General features: G+C 35.7%; 1 protein-coding gene across 3 annotated transcripts in view; it reads right to left on the reverse strand.

Moving 5' to 3' along the window:
• Window positions 1-2,399: 2,399 nt before the first annotated feature.
• Window positions 2,400-20,702, reverse strand: part of AP1S2 (adaptor related protein complex 1 subunit sigma 2) — a 28,950-nt gene continuing 10,647 nt past the window's right edge. The window contains exon 5 of one of the 3 annotated variants that reach the window (XM_012532945.3): window positions 2,400-3,993. In XM_012532945.3, the coding sequence (XP_012388399.1) occupies window positions 3,946-3,993 (48 nt within the window). In that variant the 3' untranslated portion in view covers window positions 2,400-3,945. Of the gene's footprint in view, window positions 3,994-4,496; window positions 8,167-14,930; window positions 15,170-20,702 lie in introns of those variants that run through there. The other 2 variants (XM_012532946.3, XM_049704461.1) reach the window with 2 other exon arrangements.

Genomic DNA, 20,702 nt, shown 5'->3' on the forward strand with positions numbered 1-20,702 from the left:
GCCATGGCCGCTGAGCCTGCGCGTCGGAGCCTGTGCTCCGCAACGGGAGAGGCCACAGCAGTGAGAGGCCCGCGTACCGCAAAAAAAACACAAAACATAAAACCAATTAACACTGGAGCATTGCTTTAAGTCTTTTTTTTCTCTTATGGGTGTATGGGTGTGTACACATTTTTTTTACACAAAGATAACATATATGTCTGCAGTTGAATATGCTTTTTTCCACACCAAACATTGTCCTATTTCATCAAGCCCTAGTGTTACTGTTATTTTCACTCGCTGCATAGTTTGGATCTAACAATTTAACAGTATCCCTATTGTTGGATTTTTAAGTTATTTTAAGTTTTGAACTATTAAAGAATCCTGTGCTATAAACAATCCTGTGGTGGATTTCCTTAAATACTTTCATACATTACTGGTCATTTCCCTAGGATAAATTACATCAAGAAATATGAATACAGAAGTCTTTCCAGATTGCCCTCCATAAAGACTACAAAACACTTTACCGTCAACAGTAAATTTTGCTGTTCCTGCACCAAATTACTGTAACCTTTGCCGGTTTGGTAAATTTTATGTGTTTATTCATCTCTGCACATATTGGCTAAGCCAAACACATTTTTCCGTATTTAATGGGTATTAAGTTTGGTTGTTTGCCCCAAATTATTAATAATTGTTAGATTTTTTACATGTTAATAGCCGAATAGCTTTTTTACTTTAAAATTCACTTTCTTAAAGTACTAAAGGGTGGAGTCAATTTTTTCCCCTCCCTCCTACCCCATAGTTTTCCATTAGGATGTTCGTCTTTTTTACAGTGTTACAGAGTTCGTTGCTACTGAATATGCCTGGTGTTAAAGCAATTCTGGTAAAAGAGTGGTCAGAGAAACTTGCTTGAAAAAAAAATTAGGGACTTCCCTGGTGGTCCAGTGTTTAGGACTCCACGCTCTCACTGCCAGGGGCCTAGGTTCGATCCCTGGTTGGAGAATTAAGATACCCTGCATGGCCAAAAAAATAAATAAAAAGCTTAAGACAAAATATCATTCTTAGGTTTCAGATCATAAAAAAGAAAAGATGCTCTCATACTTCCTTATAAGATTTTTATTTTCTTGGTAACCTCCTCTCCATTGATGTACTGGAGATCTCGAGTTTCCGAGTATGTGGCATTTGGCAACTTGAGATTTGGAAATAAGGACTTAAGGATTCACAAAATACTGAGTTTAACAGAAATAGGAAAAGAAATTTCTTCAGGATTGGGATTTCTGAGTGGTATCTGTGGAAAATGAAAGTTCTTTAATCTGTAGTCTAAAGGAAAGGAATTATGTGGTCCAGAATACATTTTACTTTAAAAATTGATATGTGGAAAAAATAAATTGATATGTGGGAATTCTCTGGTGGTCCAGTGGTTAGGACTCAGCGCTTTCACTGCCGTGGGCCGGGGTTCAATCCCTGGTCGGGGAATTAAGATCCCACAGGCCATGTGGTGCGGCCAAAAAAAAGAAAAAGAAAATTTGATTTGTTCCAGAATTTAAATGCCTCTACCCTAAAAATGATTGAAAAATTTCTGTAAGTATCTAATGGATTTACAAATGCTGAGTAATTCTCACTAAATTCAAAAATTTTCAATCCTTTTCTAAATACAGCCAAGACATACACAATTAAATGTGGGCATTCAAAGCTGAATATTCATCTTAATAGCTCATGGAGGAAAAAACGAGATGAACACCAGCTTGTCCTCAAGGTAGAGATGTTGGTGACTTTTCCCTCAAGTGTTAATGGGTAGTATGAGAGGGATGGAAGGAAGTAGTTTTTAAACCACTGACTGGGTCATTATCCTGATAAATGTCCATCTTGAACTTAGACTTATTAATGCCTTTTTTAAACCTACAATTTGATTACTATTTATGATTCAAAAATTCCAACTCTACATTGCCAGCAGAAGGCCATATGCCTGTTTTCAGTGAAGAGATAGCTGCATGTTGGAGCCTCTTTAAATCTACACATATCCTTTTCTTTTAATTGCACACATATCTATTTTTAGCAGACTAGCAAATTCGTTTGATGGTAGTTGTTTCCTTGATCTTAAATATCCTCATTTCATTGTTTTCCTATTTTTTCTAGAAATCAACGAGTATACTTAAAAAAAATCCACAATTTTGTATGTAACATTTCCTATCTGTAGTTAATAGGCAGTCCCTTAACTATCATGATAACCAAAATTTTGATTTGCTACTCATACTAGGCAGTACTTGGCACATACCCGTCCATTTCAGCAAGTGTGCTAGCACCTCCGGTTAGTGTGTGTGTGTGTGTGTGTGTGTGTGTGTGGACTCCAGTTGATTTGGAATACCTCTGATTACCTGGAGTGATCTGAGTTGCTCATTCAGAAAGAGAAAGTCAACTGCATCAAGGTTTTAAAAGCAGTATTTATTGATTGAAAATAAATGTGTAGATAAGCTCTCAGTAGCATGGACTCCACATTATTTTTTAATGAGCTTGAAGCACATGAAGACTCCTTAAGTCTTCCGCCATTTATCTTGTGTGTGCTTTTAACCACCACCACATTCAAATGTGGGTGAATTTTCAACATTTTACTCAAAAAATTTTTTCTTTAAATTCTTCCTTCAGCAGCTCTTCATAATTTGACAAACTTTTGGAAAGAGACAGATAAAAACACACGACAGTGGTGTACATTGAACATTTATTACAACTAATTGGCGATGTGATAAGACGTGCTCACGTGGCCTGAATACTGGTCACAATCACAACAAAGCTTAATCCAGCCCAGCAGATACAAATGAAAGTGTAAACTGTGAAGACATGTTTACATACATAGAAGTATGTATAAGTGACATTGAAACAACTGTATATCCTTAAAAAATATAGAGCCCACTAGTGCCATTTTACCTCATTCAACTCACACTTTCATATGAGAGGTGGTATCTGTTTTTATATTTATGACTTCCAATAACTAGGCAGTGCCATAGAAGGGAAGGAAGCTGCCCTAAAGTTTGCTGCACTTCTAAGTGGAGGGAAGCAATAGGGGAGTAAAATAAATTTGGCTGTAACAAGCACCCTGGAAGGAATATTCCTGCGTTAAACAATGACTTATGCAACACTTTGTGAAGGGAGTAAAACATTTTCCGTAACATACTGTTATTAAGAATCCCTGGTAAGTCAACATTTCCATTTTATTTTGGGGGCATCAAAAAGAATACAACTAAGTGACTAAATGATTATGACAACAAGAAACTTATCTCAGGAGTCAAATGTTCCTTGGCCTTAAAAATAACGTGCTTACTATTATGAAACAGCTGATCTCTGTTCCTCGTCCCAGGTCTGGAATGCCTAAGAAATAATTTTTAGTGTAAAACAGCATCATTCCATTAGTCTTTTGTGTATTCCCTTTGTTTTAAGGTGTTTAGTTTCTAATAAGGGTCTTTGGTATACATTTGTTTTTTTTCTAAAGTTTCAACATAGAGTGAAATTTTTATTCATTTGATATGTGACATGTCAATTCCCTTTATTTGCATATATAATAAAATGAACTAGTCTTTGGTTTCATAAAACCAGGTTTCATATAATTTAACTTTTTTGCCAAAGACAGTAATTAATAAATGTATATTGCCTGACTGTGTCATATTCATAGATACACATAATCAAGGTAATGATAATAATCTATTCAAGAGAAACAGACCTATAAACTTTAAAATAGCCAGAAAAAGTACCTTTCTTTTCCTGCATTCATTCTAATTCATATTTAAGTCCCTTGTTATCACTTGATTAACCAAAGTTCCCTTTAAAAAAAGATTGTGTAGGCCTGAATGAAGCAGCTTAGCAGAACAGTAATACTGACAAGACGTCATCTTACACCATTAGCTAACACGGACATGAAGGCAGTGACCATCTACAGTGTGTGAAATGCCACAAGAAGTCATCAACAGGGGAGGAGAGTTATGTCAGTCCAATTTCTTCAAGAACGCTACGTGGGGTTTCAGCTTCCTGTGGAGGGAAAATGTGAGACTCTGGTAAGCAGATCGGGGAGGCTTGAGAATGTGAAATTGACACGGAAGGGCGTGCAAGTTTCAGAGAACGCTGAACGCAAGTAGTTCAGCAGTATGGGCACTTCTATGGAGAGCCAGTGCTTATTTAGCGACTTTTGCCCCAAACATCAGAGACCACAGGAGGATATTTTCAGCATGCATTAAATACCTACTGACTACCTACCAATTGTGCTGGGCTCCATTGCTGTAACACAAAAAGCAGTCAAGCCCACTGCAAACGCAGTGCAAACCCACAGCTACCCGACATTTCTACAGGAAAGGTAAGTTACCTTAGTGTTAAAATTCAAAACCTCCCCTAAATAAAGACCAGGGAACCCCCGCTGAGTTCTCCCCATTCTTCACATATTTTGTTTTCCCTGCTCTTTTTTCAAGTCATATGTATTTATTCTTCTCTGAGTTTTTACTCAGTTTTGGACTTAAATGTCCCCAGCAGCAAGGCTGCAGAAACTCACCTTCCCAGACCTCCCCAGAGCAACCAATGGTTTCAGTGGAAGTAACATACAGAAAGAGTGCTCTGGGATCTGGGACAAAAGTGCCTTTTGTTCTATGGAACAACCAATACTCATTTTTAAATGTCAAAAGAAGACTAAACAAAGTAGGCATACTAGAAAAAAATTAAAAGTTTTTCCCAAGTGTCTAATTTTGCACGGCACAAAATAAAAAAGGATCAAGTAGGTCAAATTTCAGGTATTACTAACAACAAGTTTGTAATTAAAAGGCATACTAGATTTTAACAGAGGAAAACAATTTTTGTACCCAAATAACTTACTTTTGCATCCTAATTGTGGTACAGCACAAAACAAGGAAAAGAAAAATTAATTAAACCATAAATCCATACATTAGATTTAATTGTATGTAAAGCACTACATGAAATAATCTTAATTATTTAAACTCTTTGGTCTGTTTCCTTATTCCTTATACTATGAAAACAAGGATCATAGTACTTACCTTCATATGTAGAGATTAAGGGAGATAAGGCTTAGTGCCTGATTCACAGAAAGTGCTCAAAAAATGTTAGCTGATACATTACTCAACTGAAATCTAAATGAAGGTATTTAGCCTTACTATAAACCAGCTCTCTATATAAAGTTCATATGATGACCTTTTAGTATGTTTGTGTATTAATGAAAAATGGGTAAAAGTCAGCTTTGGTGAAAAAAGGCTATTTTTTATGAAGTATTCTTGCCCCCCTCCCCACCTCCAAATTGAACCTCAACCTAACCAGGCTACAGACCTAAATATACATGGAGGATAAGAAAACAAGTTAAACATCACCATTATAATCTGCCAGATACAGAATGGAGGAAATTCTACAGCATAGGGGACTCAGTTTAACAAAAATAGGCAAAGGCGGGTAAAAGCAGAGGAGTTGTTAAAGATTAAGAGAGACTTAAAGAGACCAGATAAAGTGTGAGCCTTGTTTGGAATCTGGCTCTTACAAACCGATTATAAAAATGCATTTTTCAGACAATTAGGAAAAAAAACCCAACCAGGAATAAGACAGGAATTACTATTAATTTTGGGGGGTGTGGTACTCATCTCTTAGGGATACATACTTAAGTAGTAAAGATGAAATGGTAAGATGTCTAGGGCTTGCTGTAAAATAGGCAAAAAAGGTGGGGTGGAAAAAAAAGGCAGGGTGGGGTGGTGATTTATGAAACTAGCATTGAGTTGATGGTTGTTGGAGCTGAGTGATGCGTACATGACAGTTCCTTATACTATTCTATTTGTATGTCTCAGAGTTTTCATGATATAGCTTTAAAAGAAAGTTTAATGGAAGTGATGCAACACTCCCAAGAATGATGTAAGCCAATCTCTTTCATTTATAATAATGTTTAGCCTTAAACATTAAATACACTGCAAGACTGACATCTGAATCACATACGTATTAAATAAAGGGGACAATTTAAAAAGAATCATTTCCATTTAATGTTAAATAATTTTTAAAACATCATATAACCTTTAATGTATTTATTAAAGGGTGCCTACATTGAATTCTATAGTTAACATTCTTAGCTTATCCATGTAAAAATGTCCCCCTATCCTATTCCCTGGAGCTGGTCAGACTTCCCCTATGTGTTCACTGCTTGCAATCTTATACAGCATTTCTTGAAGAGAACCACGTTACTTCTCAAATATGCATTATTTAAAGTATCTGTCCTTTCTGAAAGGCCTAACTTCAAAGAATCATTTACACATTTTCTTCCTTTGAGACTTATACAAAGAGTACGTTAGAGTTTTTTAATCAGTTGTATTTATAATATAAAATTAATTTTCACATGTTCACACTGAAATTGTAGCTCAAAATTACCTAGAAAAACTATTATCTGAATTAGTAATATCCATAGAAACAGAAAGTAGAAAGGTGGTTGGTTACCAAGGGCTGAGGGGAGGGGAAGTGGGGAATAGTTGTCTATAATGGGTAGAGTTTCAGTTTTGCAAGATAAAAAACTTCTGGAGATCTGTTGCACAACAATGTGAACATACTGAACACTGCTGAACTGTACACTTAAAAATGGTTAAACTAGTAAATTTTGTTATTTTTAAAAGACAATTAAAAAAAATTACCTGGAAAAATTAAAATATGAAATATATTATTTATCAAAAGGATGGAGAAGAAAAAAGTCATTCACATGAGACAAAGTACATGCAATACTTTTATTTTAGACATGCAAGGAAAGGTATTTCAGAATCTACTAGTTTAAAGCAAGCAGCTGTATACAAATAACAAAAGAAGCAACATCTTGTTACAGCTGGGCACACAGCATCCAAAGCAAACAGGCATGAGACAATGCATATTTATGCAGCATTAAAACCACATGAATGACATGTTGCAGGGCTGGGGGAGGGATAGAGGAAAAAAATGGAAACGAAAAGACCAATGTTTCCCAATGCTATCAATGTATATAATGCTAAATTTCTCATTTGACCGCCCACCCAGGTTGCTTCAAATGTCATGTGGTACAGTGAGAATGGTAAGAATGGAAACAACTGATCTGCATACCTGCCTTATACACATTTTCACAGGTCTTCTTTCAATGGTAAATCAGTTTGAGCATCTTTTGAATGTATTGTTTAATGATAGGTTACTTAACTCGGGCTTTAAACTCTCTAGACATAAACAATTATTTGGTAATTTCCCCTTTATAATAATATATGTTGCATGTTTTATTAAAAATATACACAAAAATTATCAATATTAAAGGTTTTCATATTCAGAAATATAAAACCATATTTAACAAATCATTAAGTAAATGCAGACAATTATAAAACCATAACTAGTAAAATATTAGTATTTAAGCAATATTAGAATCTTAACTATATAAAATAAAGCAGGTATTAATACTTTGAAAGGATTACTTACTATTGAACAACAGATATTGCAGAAGAGACTTTTCTGATATAGCTTTCTAATAGTTCTTAAAGGGACTGTTTGATACTGTATAGCACAAATGTGATTCAATAAATGTGGCATTATAAATTTCTTAGAAACTGAATGTTTTACCTTAAATATTATATAAGAGTAGATTTTACTTTCTTGTATTATTTCCAAATACACTTTTATGTGATACATTAGAAAACGTTTGCTCATATAGACTATAATATAATCACCCTAAATATAGCTCCCCCCGCCCCCCACCAACATTTGAAGATGAAACCACACTATATTATGCATTGCTTATTCTGCCCTAGCATTTCAGCTATATTTTCTTTGGTAAACATTTTAACAATTGCTAGGTATTCCTCTTACACGATTAATCACAGATGGTTCATAAATGATGACACGTATGTGTTTAAGATGAAGCATTACTCAAAATGGTCATAGGTCATATTTTTTCAAGAATTAAACCAGCTGCAAGCAGGAAAAGCTATATCAAGATCACATATCGAATGAAAATAAAACAGAAAAGAGGATGAAAACAGGAAAATTATTACAATTATAAAGGTAATGGTTCTGAAATGTTCTATTATTATTATACAAGATAATCAGTCACCAAGCTGAGGGTATTTTCTTTCATGAGCATATCAGCTATTCCCTCTGTGAAATTCTGCATACACGATGATGAGTAGTCATTTAGTACACAGGGACATTAAAATATTCATGACGTGGCTACAAAAGAAATGCATATATTCTTACACACAGTATACAAACTGACATAGACACAATCAGATTTCTAGAATGTTTAGTGCACAGTAAAGAAATTTTAATTGAAACTTAGAATTTGTTTGTTTTTAGAATTTTGGTTCATGGATGAATATTTAACTTCTAAACAAAGCCCAGGAGTTCAGATTCATCTTTTATAATTTTACTGTATATAATGATAATCTATATGATGACCTATATGTCCTACAAAATCCGAAAGCACTGTATTTACTAAAAATACTCTGAAAAGATTTTTCAGTATAAGTCATCTGGTAAATACTGAGTTAACTCAAAATCCAGTTAGAATACTCCCTCCCACCAGTGTTCAAGTTCATCAGGATTTTACCACACGAAGCAAAGGAATTTAATCCCTTAATGAAAATCATTACATCCTAGAATGACCATGAACTTTTACAGATCCTAAAGGAAAATCTTTCCCAAGAAAAAAGGAGAAAAGTAGTCACCCATTTGGTAGCAATAGAGGTTTTCAATGGTTTGCTTAGCTTAAAAAAAAAATTCCCAAGACTATACCCTTGCGACTAAGGATATTACTTTTAAAATAATCCTCGAGAAAGATTTTAAAGGACTCTCCAAATAGATGTGTTAAATGTCTATGCCTTCTCTCTATAAATGTACCTAAAAGGATGTTTCTCACATCAACAAGGTAACCTGAGGTGAGGTTTTAAACTGACCCTAGAGTGCACAGAAGAGATGAATGTCTAGGGACTCCAAAACCTCCCTGAAACTAGAGACAAAATTAGGTACAGATTTTCCTGAGAAGAGGGCCCATGGCCCATCAGACTCTCAAAGCGATTATACCCCTCCAAAAGGCTTGTGACTCAAAAAAGTTTAAAACTGCTTATTTGAGTGCTTTTAAGATATCCTCAATTTAATATTTATTCAACTTGGCACTTTGAAATATTAGGCTACAAACTCATGTAAACTGTTTCAATAAAATATGTAACAGATACCTTATACTTAAATAATAACCATTAAATACAAAAGTGTTTGAGGAAAAAAGCCAGTTAAATTTTAATCCTCAGATAATTCCTAAACAGTTTAAAGATATAATTGCTTTTTTTCTCCCACTCAGAATATTGTGGAATGAAGCAGCAAGCTAAAATAATACTAATAATAAATTGAACCCCTAAATGCTTCATTTTCATGAGGGAATTCGATTTCGGTATCAATGGTATTAATAATAGTATTTTGGTCAATGAACTCTGAACCTATTTCAATATTCTCTGTGTAAAAAATATAAATTATAAGCCCCAATGATAGATCATTATCAGAGCAAAATTTCCTATGAAAATATCAGTTAAATGAAATAATTGGGACTATCCCTTGGGATTTAATGTAATTAAACTTTTCAGGTAATGCTAAACTATAAACAACGAACTTGACAAAATTATAATTACAAACGGAATTTATATATCCTACTACATTTTGATACATGTAAGTACTCCAGCACATATTCTACTATGCTTTCTTACACCCAATGAAACTCTTGCTGTGATACATGTTCCGTTTTCTGGACAGAGAACAAGAAAAATTTGTCTATCAAATAACTTTTCACCTAAATAATACCAGTACTTTGAGCCTTTATATTACAGCTTTTCATCTTTTTGTTTTCTCTCTTAATTTTATTTATTTATTTTTTTGCAGTACGCGGGCCTCTCACTGCTGTGGCCTCTCCCGTTTTGGAGCACAGGCTCCGGACGCGCAGGCTCAGCGGCCATGGCTCACGGGCCCAGCCGCTCTGTGGCATGTGGGACTGGGACACGAACCCGTGTCCCCTGCATCGGCAGGCAGACTCTCGACCACTGCGCCACCAGGGAAGCCCTCTCTCTTAATTTTATATCACACCATGTAAAAACCAACAATTAAAAGAAAAGAAAAAGGTAGTTTCTCAAATAGGGCTGAGTACACAGCGGTTCCTCCCCAGAGGAGACTTAACTATGAAAGAGAACAATTCTATAGAAGCAATTCTCAACCCTGACTGCCCCCCCCCGACTGCCCCCCCTCCCCGTATGCGGGCCTCCCACTGTTGTGGCCTCTCCCATCGCAGAGCACAGGCTCCAAACGTGCAGGCTCAGCGGCCATGGCTCACGGGCCCAGCCGCTCCGCGGCATGTGGGATCTTCCCGGACCAGGGCACGAACCCGTGTCTCCTGCTTCAGCAAGCGGACTCTCAACCACTGCGCCACCAGGGAAGCCCCCCAGGCATTTCTGACAGACCTTTACTACCCTTTAGGAAAGAAAAGGGTTGATAAAGCCAAACTATTCTTTATAACAGTGATCCATATTACTGTACTTAAGAAATTATCATCCAGTCAATTGAGAAGAATACTCTTCAAAGGGCAAAAACCTCCTCACCGGAAAAACATTCTTCAAGAAGAAAACAAACTCTAAAACCCACAAAAATAAGTGTATTGGGCTTCCCTGGTAGCGCAGTGGTTAAGAATCCGCCTGCCAATGCAGGGGACACAGGTTCAAGCCCTGGTCCGGGAAGATTCCACATGCCGCAGAGCAACTAAGCCCGTGCGCCACAACTACTGAGCCTGAGCTCTAGAGCCCGTGAGCCACAACTACTGAGCCCGCGAGCCACAACTACTGAAGCCCACGCACCTAGAGCCCGTGCTCCGCAACGAGAGAAGCCACCGCAATGAGAAGCCCGCACACCGCAACAAAGAGAGCCCCCGCTCGTCGCATCTAGAGAAAGCCCGTGTGCAGCAAAGACCCAACACAGCCAAAAGTAAAAAATAAATTTTTTTTTAAATTAAAAAAAATAAATGTATTCTTTTAACCACTTTTAAGTTGCTATAACACGTTTTAAGTACTTGCCCAGTTTAAACTGCTAGGGGCTGAGAAAGTTGTGCTATAAATAAATGCCTTAATGAGCATTTAAGGCTGATTTTTAGCTAAATGACAGATATGCCCATAATTAACCAAGTTATTTTTTCTCTTATTTACGAGGAAAACATTATAGTGGATTAAATATAACTCCAGTATTCTGGGCCTTCTTACCACCAGTACATTTTATGAGTCATGTAATAATTATATTAATTAAGAATTGGGGAGGGTGAGAATGAAGTCTGTTACAATACACAGACTTTATAGTCCTGTGCAGAATTAGACCTACTGTCTTCTATTACCTAGCAAACTGAGTTTAATACACTGAAATGTCAGTGATTTAGATTGTGTGGGAATAAAGACCAGAATGAAAATAGTGAGAAAAAAAATTTAAACAAGTTGTATTACACAAACATAAACCACACCTTAGTACAGATTAGTACACCTTACCTGTACCACCTGTACCACCTTAGTACAGATTCTTTGGTGACCTATTTTTTTAAATAAAGATTAGATATTTACTATTTTCAGTCTGAAATGGGCCTTTAATCCTGGGCAAACCTATTCCAAACCCTCAACATTTTCCTCAAGTTATCTACCTCTTCTTTCTCCTCAGTCCCTGCAGCTCTCCTCTAGATGTAGTTTCTCAACTCATCCAACTCATGAGGAAAAAAAAAAATTTACATCTTTAACCCGTTCATCTCCTCAAAACAGAGGAGGGAGAAGACTCACCTTACTCAAGACCAATGCTTTTGATTCCATTCCTATTCACCCTCCGCATATACTTTTCCCATTATTCCATTCCTGTTTTTCATTGCTCTCTCCATTAGCTCCTCTTCTCAGTATACATGCATGTTCAACTTTCCTCCATACTAAGAATAATCTTTTTCTTAATCCCCTACAAAAAGGACCAGATGTAGTGGGAAGTGTAGGACAACAAACACAGCAGAAAGGAATTAAGTTACACCTGTTCTCAAAACCACCTACGTTCCTAAGACAAACCTCATTACCTTAAAAATTCCCAGATATTCACTACACTAGGCCAATGACTCAAAAGTAAAATGATCTGATAAACTATAATGAAAACTGGTAAGCAAGTAATTATCTGAAGGCTTAAGTCTTGTTGAAATGAGAAGTGCTTAAATAAACTAGTGGTATTGGATCCAAAACTGAAAACCTAGTGTCCTGATTTTTCTTTCTGGTACACTATGTAGTCAAAGAGAAATAATGTACATTTAATTAAAAATATATATAAGAAAGTGTAATTTGTAGTTACTGCTCTACTTCAGTTTTTCTTGAAGGGGCTTCACTTATTCCTTGAACTGTATCCTTTGTCCTTCATGTTCTAGAATACAATCGTCCTTTTTATTGCCCCTCACTGAATACTGTGGCAAAGTCCTTATTCTCAACTCTGGAACTCTAATCCTTGAGCTAAAGACCAAAGGGCTGCAGAGTATCCAAATGCACTAAGATCTCTTTTTAGCAATGAATAAAAAGAGAAGAAATGAGAGCACTTTATAAGGTACCTTTTAGATGAAAGGGCTCACAGTGTCTTATTACAAAAGCACTTGTGAGGCACTAGGAAAATCGAGCGATTTTTTTACATTAAGTTAGCAATGTGGCAAGAGCAATATGGTTGTTCCAGATGGTTAGTGTTAAAATGGCCAAAAGAACATAAGTGCTTCACTTTACCTGCTGAAACTTCCTTTTTAGCAAATTCTACTCTAGTTTCAACTAAAGGAACAACACAATGTAGTCCTCCATTCACAGAGCAGCATTTTGTCTTTTTAAAAAATTTATAAATTAAAAAAAATTATACTTAAAGTACATGTTTTACACTTCTAGAAAACAGGAGGGAGGGACCTCAAATATCTTCAGAGGTAATACTGTTAATGTCCTACTCCTAGATCTTTTCTTACTTGATGCGTATCTTTCCATATCACTACATAGAAATTGATCTCATTTCTTTCAAAGCCAGGTTAACAGTTTCATGTATGGTTGTACTGTAATTTTCTTAACCTATTTCCCATTGATGGACATTTGGTTAGGTTCCAATGGCTCAATATTATACTGAGCATGTGTCTTGCTGCATTTGTATATTTCTGTTGGATAAAATTCCTTCCAGTATAACTAATGGGGCAAAGGTGTACACATTTAACTGTTAATAGATATCACTAAACTAATCCTTCAAAATGGAATACAAATTTATGCGTTCATAAGAAGCAAACAATTATTCTTTGCCAATCCAAGAAACCAAAAAAAAAAAGCTAACTGATATTTTAATTTACATTCCCTTAGTCAAAGGACCATGTGTTTTTTCTTTCATCTGTGGATTACTTATTCATATCTCCTGCTGTCTTATTCTGTTGTGCTGTTGGTCTACTTCTATTACATTTGTCTTAAAAATAATAATGAGGAAAACTTAACTACATTTCCTAAAACCCTGCTCTAAAACCCGTTAGTGATAAAATAGTAAAGAGAAATTACTTTCTCTGGCAGTTAATTGTACTTTTTTAATAAAGAAGCAGAATAATTAACCTAGCTAATATAACTTTAAACTATAAAGAAATAGTTTTAAGCACATTTTAGGGTAGTTGCATTGTATTTGCCCTGTTCTTCCATTAGGATCATAACTTGAAATGCCCTAAACTTAATCAGGATTTTCAAAATAGAAAAGATTTCTTGGAATCACTGAATTTCAAATATTCAAACTCTAAATATCTTTACTAAGTAAATTCTTTAACGCTAATAGGGTATAAAAGAAAAACAACAAAAATGTCTACAGGTACAACATAAGTCTATATATGTAAATTCTGGTCATTTAAACTATTCCTCTCTTAAGGAATTATCAAATCCCTAAGGTGGATAGGGAAATCAGCAGAAAATTCAAGTGTTCTAACTGCCTGCAGGGTATGCTCAATTCTGTTTTCAGGCAAAAACTCAATTACCTTAATAGATGTTAACAGATTTGGTTGTTGTTGAGGAAATTAAATTATATAGTGACATCCCATAAGTTTTGCTACGGGCTATCTCTGGTTATCAAGTAAAAGTAATTTTGGTGGATCACAGAGGTGATTTTTATAGCCATTTACTTGAGCACATTTCTCCTTCTTTCACAATTTTTAGGGTTTTTTTTTCCCCTTCTACTTTTGATTCAGCCAGTCATTTATAATCTGGACTATACATTATATTGAAAAGATGTAGCAGTCCATAAATGTAAATGGAATCTATAAATGAAAATTTTATATATTACATGATGTTAAATTAAACCAGGGTTTCTGGACCTTGGCACTGTTGACACTTGAGGCCGGATAATTTCTTATTCTGAGAGGGCCGTTATGGGCACTGCTGGTTCTTTAACAGTGCGTCCTTGATCTTTACCTACTAGATGCCAGTAGCACCTCATGGCTAGCAGTGACAATCAAAAATGTGTTCAGACATTGCCCAATGTCCCCTGAGGAGGCACAACTTCCCCACCCCCAACCCTAGTTGAGAACCAGAATAAATTGTCTCTGGCTGGTGGGTAAAATTATGTTCTCGTGTGCTTGCCTGTATTTGTTAATTTTCCTATAATGGGAATTTTTATTAAAAAAAAAAAAAGACAGCAGAGGAAACAATAAAAGAAAAAAGAATGTCTCAATAGGGGAAAAAAGAACTCAAACCCTGCAATTTTTCGGAAAGTACTTTTTAAAGAAAAAAATCACGTCAACTTACTTCAATAAATAAATAAATAAACACATAAAACCACCACCAGCAGCTAGGAATATGATCTTTGCAGGTCCCTGTGCAGGTCCCAATCCTAGGGCTCATGCAATCAACTTAGTGGATCAGGACCAGCATTGAAAAAAAGAATAGAATAGAAAACATGAGACTATAAAATAAGAAATATAAGTAAGTATATATTATTTAACCAAAAATTTTTTTGGTTTATGTAACTATTGTGATATAAAATTGCATTTATTACTGTGGCTTCTTGTCAAATACTTTTGAAAATCACATTTACAGTTACTGAATATTTTAAGTTATTCCAACTTTTCATTATTACAAACAGACCAGAGTAGCAACAGTGGACTCAAAATGAATTAAAATGAAACAGCAAGGGGGAAATCCTCAAAATTCTGAAAAGCAAACAAAGAAAAAGAGTTCAAAAAACAAACATACAGCAAAATGATTACAACCTAAAAACCAGTGACCAAGGGCATTGGCCAAACTGTTTCTTATTAAATGCAAAGTGAAAGGCAAGATTTGTTCCACCTTCTGTTTTCTCTGTATCTACCCTTCTGTATTTTCTATTTCAAGCATTAATGTAACTAAACCTCACTTATCCAGAATTTGTTCTAGCAGACCCCAATCAAGTTTACTCATAAAAAGATAAAATAGGGCTTCCCTGGTGGCGCAGTGGTTGAGAGTCTGCCTGCCGATGCAGGGGACACGGGTTCGTGCCCCGGTCCGGGAAGATCCCACAAGCCGCGGAGCGGCTGGGCCCGTGAGCCATGGCCGCTGAGCCTGTGAGTCTGGAGCCTGTGCTCCGCAACGGGAGAGGCTACAGCAGTGAGAGGCCCGCGTACCGCAAAAAAAAAAAAAAAAAAAAAAAAAAAAAATTTAAAATATGCTGGCGTAAAAGATTATATATATAGCCTTGTTAACTTTTACCCAATTGAAAAGAAGAAGGTTTAGGCTTAAAGGTTTTAATACAAACAGTGGTAATTACAAAGGAATTACAGGAGCTTGTCTTATTAAAGCCAATCCTAAGAGGATTTTTATCAAAATGCTTTTTGCTGTTATATTACTGTATATATTTTAAAGCATCTGTTTTAAAACAATGTTAAGATATTCTTTATTCTTGAGTTTGACTACCTTGCCCAAAGCCCAAATATTCTTAATTAGCAAGATTTTAATTAAAAAAAAACCCCAAACTTATTAAAAGGCATGTTATTAAATACTTCAATAAGTACTTACTTAAAATACTTTTAAGTTACAAAAGATTCATTTTTAAAGAAATCACTTTTTCTCTTAAGATTCTTACCTTTCCATTTTTATGCAGTCCAAGAGATTTATTAATTACTACTTCCACAAAGATGTATAGTACTAAGATGTATCATGCAGGCCCAGCACTAAAACAAATCAATTTTAGCAGCACTAATTCTCCATAGAGCACCACTTTCTAGATGAGGCAAATTAACAACTGTAAATCCAATAAATCTATTCATAAAGTGGACCACCTTGAAGTAGAAGCAAATTCATGAGTGTAATGCTTGCTTTTGGTACCTCACTTATTTTTCATTTCTCAGATTACTTTAGTGAGAAACAATACCAACAGCAAACAAAGCTCAAAAGGAAAACCCCCACGAATTTGAAAATGATGCTGTTAGTATAAAAAAAAAGGTTGACACATCTCAAAGCGCTGATCAACACCATCATGCATCTACCGCTGAGGGTTAAAGCCCAACACCCAGTATTTAACTATTTGATCTTCACAGATCAAGCAAGGACTTGAAATCATCTCACGTGCAACAGTTTTGGCATAACACCCCATTTTATCCATGCCACGAAAATGGTAAATTTAGTAGTTACCAATAAATAAGGTGGGGGTCAAAGGGACTAAAGCCTTAGACTGCTCTTTATCATAAGATATCCTCAGACAAACCTCCCCATTCTTCATTCTGGCTCTATAAAATTAAGGAGCAGAGAAAAACTGGTAAGTGCCTGACTTCACAAAGAAAATGCACTCTATATTTCCTTTGTCATTATATGTAATGTTTATAAAATAAATCCAACTGTACTGCTACCCCATGCCCTCCCTCCAAAAAAATCTAGCTTAAAATAGGTATTTAATTGGTGCTGGGGAAAATGTTCCAAGTATTGCAAATAAAAAATGTCAATTTAGTAATCTCAGCATGTTGCACTTTAATAATTTAAGAATCAAGTTAAGTACGAGTGGCATGTTAAAAAAATATGTTTTAAATTCCAACGGTCAAATGTTAAAAATTGGATAACAGACCAATTATTCTGGGCTTTACCCCCAAATCTAATTATGTATTCATACAACAGAATACCAAAAGGAATTAACATAGAGTTTGGTCTAGAAATATCAAAATTGTAACCCTTCCTTACCAAGTAATTAAGTAAAATAAGACATCTTTATTATTTAATCATAATATCTGATATTTTAGTAATTATTATTCAGATACACATTTATGTTATGTTCTCATTACTGACTATAAAATGCTAATAGAAAATCTACTTTATGCACTGACTTTCTAACCCTGTTTGCCTATAAAATGAAGGACTATCTAAACAAACTATATGACATTTACACAAATTGAGTAAAAAGGACATTTTAAAGAAATTTTTCTAAAGAAAATAAACATTCTTAAGGATAGAAATGTGTATTTCACAGATTAAAAAAGGATTAAAACCAAAATTATTTTGTGCTTTGCATATATCTTTAAGCCAACAGATATTTTCAATATAAATTCAAAGTCATCTTTGGTGTTTAGAAAAAATCAATTCAAGTAAAAGACCTGACACTAAATAGAAAAAGAAAAAAAAAAATCACAATATATGAAAAACTAGATTAAGATCAATTAATTAGGACTTCTACAAATTTAAGATTGCATTTAGATAAGTGTCTTTACAGCTATATTTACAATTTTGGAAGCAAAATCATTTCATGACATAGACTAAGTGAATATTATACCCTAAATTATAAGACCAAAAAAGCTACTATAGATCTAGGCATTTTGATAAATCCAACAAGAAATGATTTGAAAAATACTATTTATATCTATATATCCAATTAATAAATTCCAACTATTGATAACTTGGACAATGAAAATTTCCAGTCTAAAAAGTAAAGGATAGCATCAGTCTTAGGAAACCTACTTTGTTCAACATAGAGAAACCTCCAGGAGAATTATGGATTTCTTTACTATATTACTGAGACATACAGAAGTTGGTGTCTAAAACAGAATGTTTAAAACATACCAAGAAAATACACAAATGGGGGTTGGGGCGGACAGAGCACAGTGGTTAAGATTTCATACAGCTCTGGAGTCTAGCAGATCTGGGTTTACAATCCTGGTTTTGCCAACTGCTACCTAGGACCAGTCATTGGAACTTCACCGAGCCTCTAGAGCCTCTGTTTCTTCTTTGGTTAAAAAGGATCTCGTGGGGGCTTCCCTGGTGGCGCAGTGGTTGAGAGTCTGCCTGCCGATGCAGGGGACACGGGTTCGTGTTCCAGTCCCACATGCCGCGGAGCGGCTGGGCCCGTGAGCCATGGCCGCTGAGCCTGCGCGTCCGGAGCCTGTGCTCCGCAACGGGAGAGGCCACAACAGTGACAGGCCCGCGTACCACAAAAAAACAAAAACAAAAGGCTCTTGTGACCTTCTCAGGAAATCCTGATGATTAGCATAGGATGCCTCACATCTAACTGCTCAATAAGCATTAGCTATCATCATAGTTCTTTTTTGCTATCATTGTGCCCAGACAAATCTTTTTCAGCAGTTTGTAGAATGCTTTTTCTCATCTTATTCTATCACCTATTTTATGAACATAATATTCAAATACTCTCCCAGAGATGTAAACTTGTATCATGTATCAACATATAAATGACTCTATTGTAGGAAACAAACATCTTATCATCCTGGATTTCTTATGACAGTATTGGTGAATAACCTGAATAAACAAGTTAACCTGAACAGAATAACCTGAATGAAGCTTAACTGCCCCATACAGACTCTAGCTTGGTTTCATAAAGGCCTTAACCTCACTCTAAATTCAGAATGGACCAGCCACGTTCTGCCTCCTCAAGACCTGAATGGCTAAATTAAGAAAGATGGTTCACCTGGACCATTGAATAGACAATGTCTTAATATAGTATCAATTTGGTTTATGTACAAAACAATGTAGTCACAGATGAGAAATAGGGCCAAAGCTCTCTTCTAAAGACAAGGAACTGTAATTAACAGTAGTCAGGTTTTTTTTTTTTAAACTAGGGGGAGATGGGGTAAGGAGAATTTTACATGGAACTAAGGACATCCTATGCTTCTCTCTCCATTCCTACTTTTCCCAATTAGAGATATAAAAATACTACTTCAAAAAAAGAGACAGTACTTCTTATTAAAATACTTTTATAGGGGAGATACACACACATGTACACATTTACAAACAAACGTGTACCTGTAATAACTTCTGGATCCTCTAGTATATTACTCAATACATGCTATAAAGTAAACTTAGCATATTTGTCATATTGTAAAGTGTATAGCGATTTCCCAGTAGGGTTTAAAAAACAATCCAGACACAAGAGACGTCAATGCCCTAAACATTACTCTCCAGAAAAAAATATTAAAATTAAAAGCTGAACTTCAACAACTTTAGAAATGTTTCAAGGCATACGTAATTAATCAGGAAATGACAAAGAACTTGGACCAGGATCTGATAGAACCGAATATAGTTCCATAATAATGAAATATAAAAGTGATCAAGGGAAGGAACAAATATGAAAAACTCCCAGACTGCACTGGCAATCCAGGGGTTAAGACCCTGCGCTTTCAATGCAGGGGACATGGGTTTGATCCCTGGTAAGGGAACTAAGATCCCACATGCTGCAAGGCACGGCCAAAAAAAAAAAAGAAAGAAAAATTCCCAATTTCTGACCCTGGTCTTGACCTAATTTTTAGAAAAGTCTGGTTAGTGAACAGCAAAATAAGGAGGTGCTACCTTTAAAGCAATTTTACACCAGTAGAATATGAACTTGTAGTCGGCACATCTGACATTTAAAAAGAAAATCTTCGAATGACATGTATACAATCAATTAATAAACAACTGTGGCAAACCATACACACATGGAAAAAGGGCTGTGCTCATTTCACTACTGAACAGCAGATGCCATTAGGGCTGTCAACAAAATACTTCACTTGTGCAGGCACCTTAACCCCTGTTTTGGTAACTCAAGATAATTAAATGTACAAAGCATTGTCTCATATTTAACTTATGAATGTTCCAGATGATGTCATCCCAACTTCAAACAATCCCCACAACTGACCTAGTCAGTGACTGATGCAGAGGGATTACCGAGAGCTCCCCACTCTCCTGACTGAGGCCAACAGTTAAGAAGTTATAATGGGGGCTTCCCTGGTGGCGCAGTGGTTGAGAGTCCGCCTGCCGATGCAGGGGACACGGGTTCGTGCCCCGGTCTGGGAAGATCCCACATGCCGCGGAGCGGCTGGGCCCGTGAGCCATGGCCGCTGAGCCTGCGCGTCCGGAGCCTGTGCTCCGCAACGGGTGAGGCCACAACAGTGAGAGGCCCGCGTACCGCAAAAAAAAAAAAAAAAAAAAAAAAAAAGTTATAATGAAGAAAAAGATTTACTCTGATTTAAAGCTTCCTTTAATAATAAAAAAGACAATTACCATAATGAAAAAACTAATTTTTTTATATTGACTAGCTCCTTCTCCTCATGCTATAAACTTTCTATTTGAATAAAACCACAATTATGACTAAAGCATAATTCAACTAGGTACCTGAATTAATGTATCATTAAGTTTTTAGGAAAAGGTAGCCTTATCTACGAAATTTTTAACTTCAGAAATTGAAGGTACAGAAGTATCAAATATACAATTAACCCAAGACAACTGTGGAAGTTAGAA

The sequence above is a fragment of the Orcinus orca genome, chromosome X (genome assembly GCF_937001465.1).
Source record: "Orcinus orca chromosome X, mOrcOrc1.1, whole genome shotgun sequence".
NCBI classification, from domain to species: Eukaryota; Metazoa; Chordata; class Mammalia; order Artiodactyla; family Delphinidae; genus Orcinus; species Orcinus orca.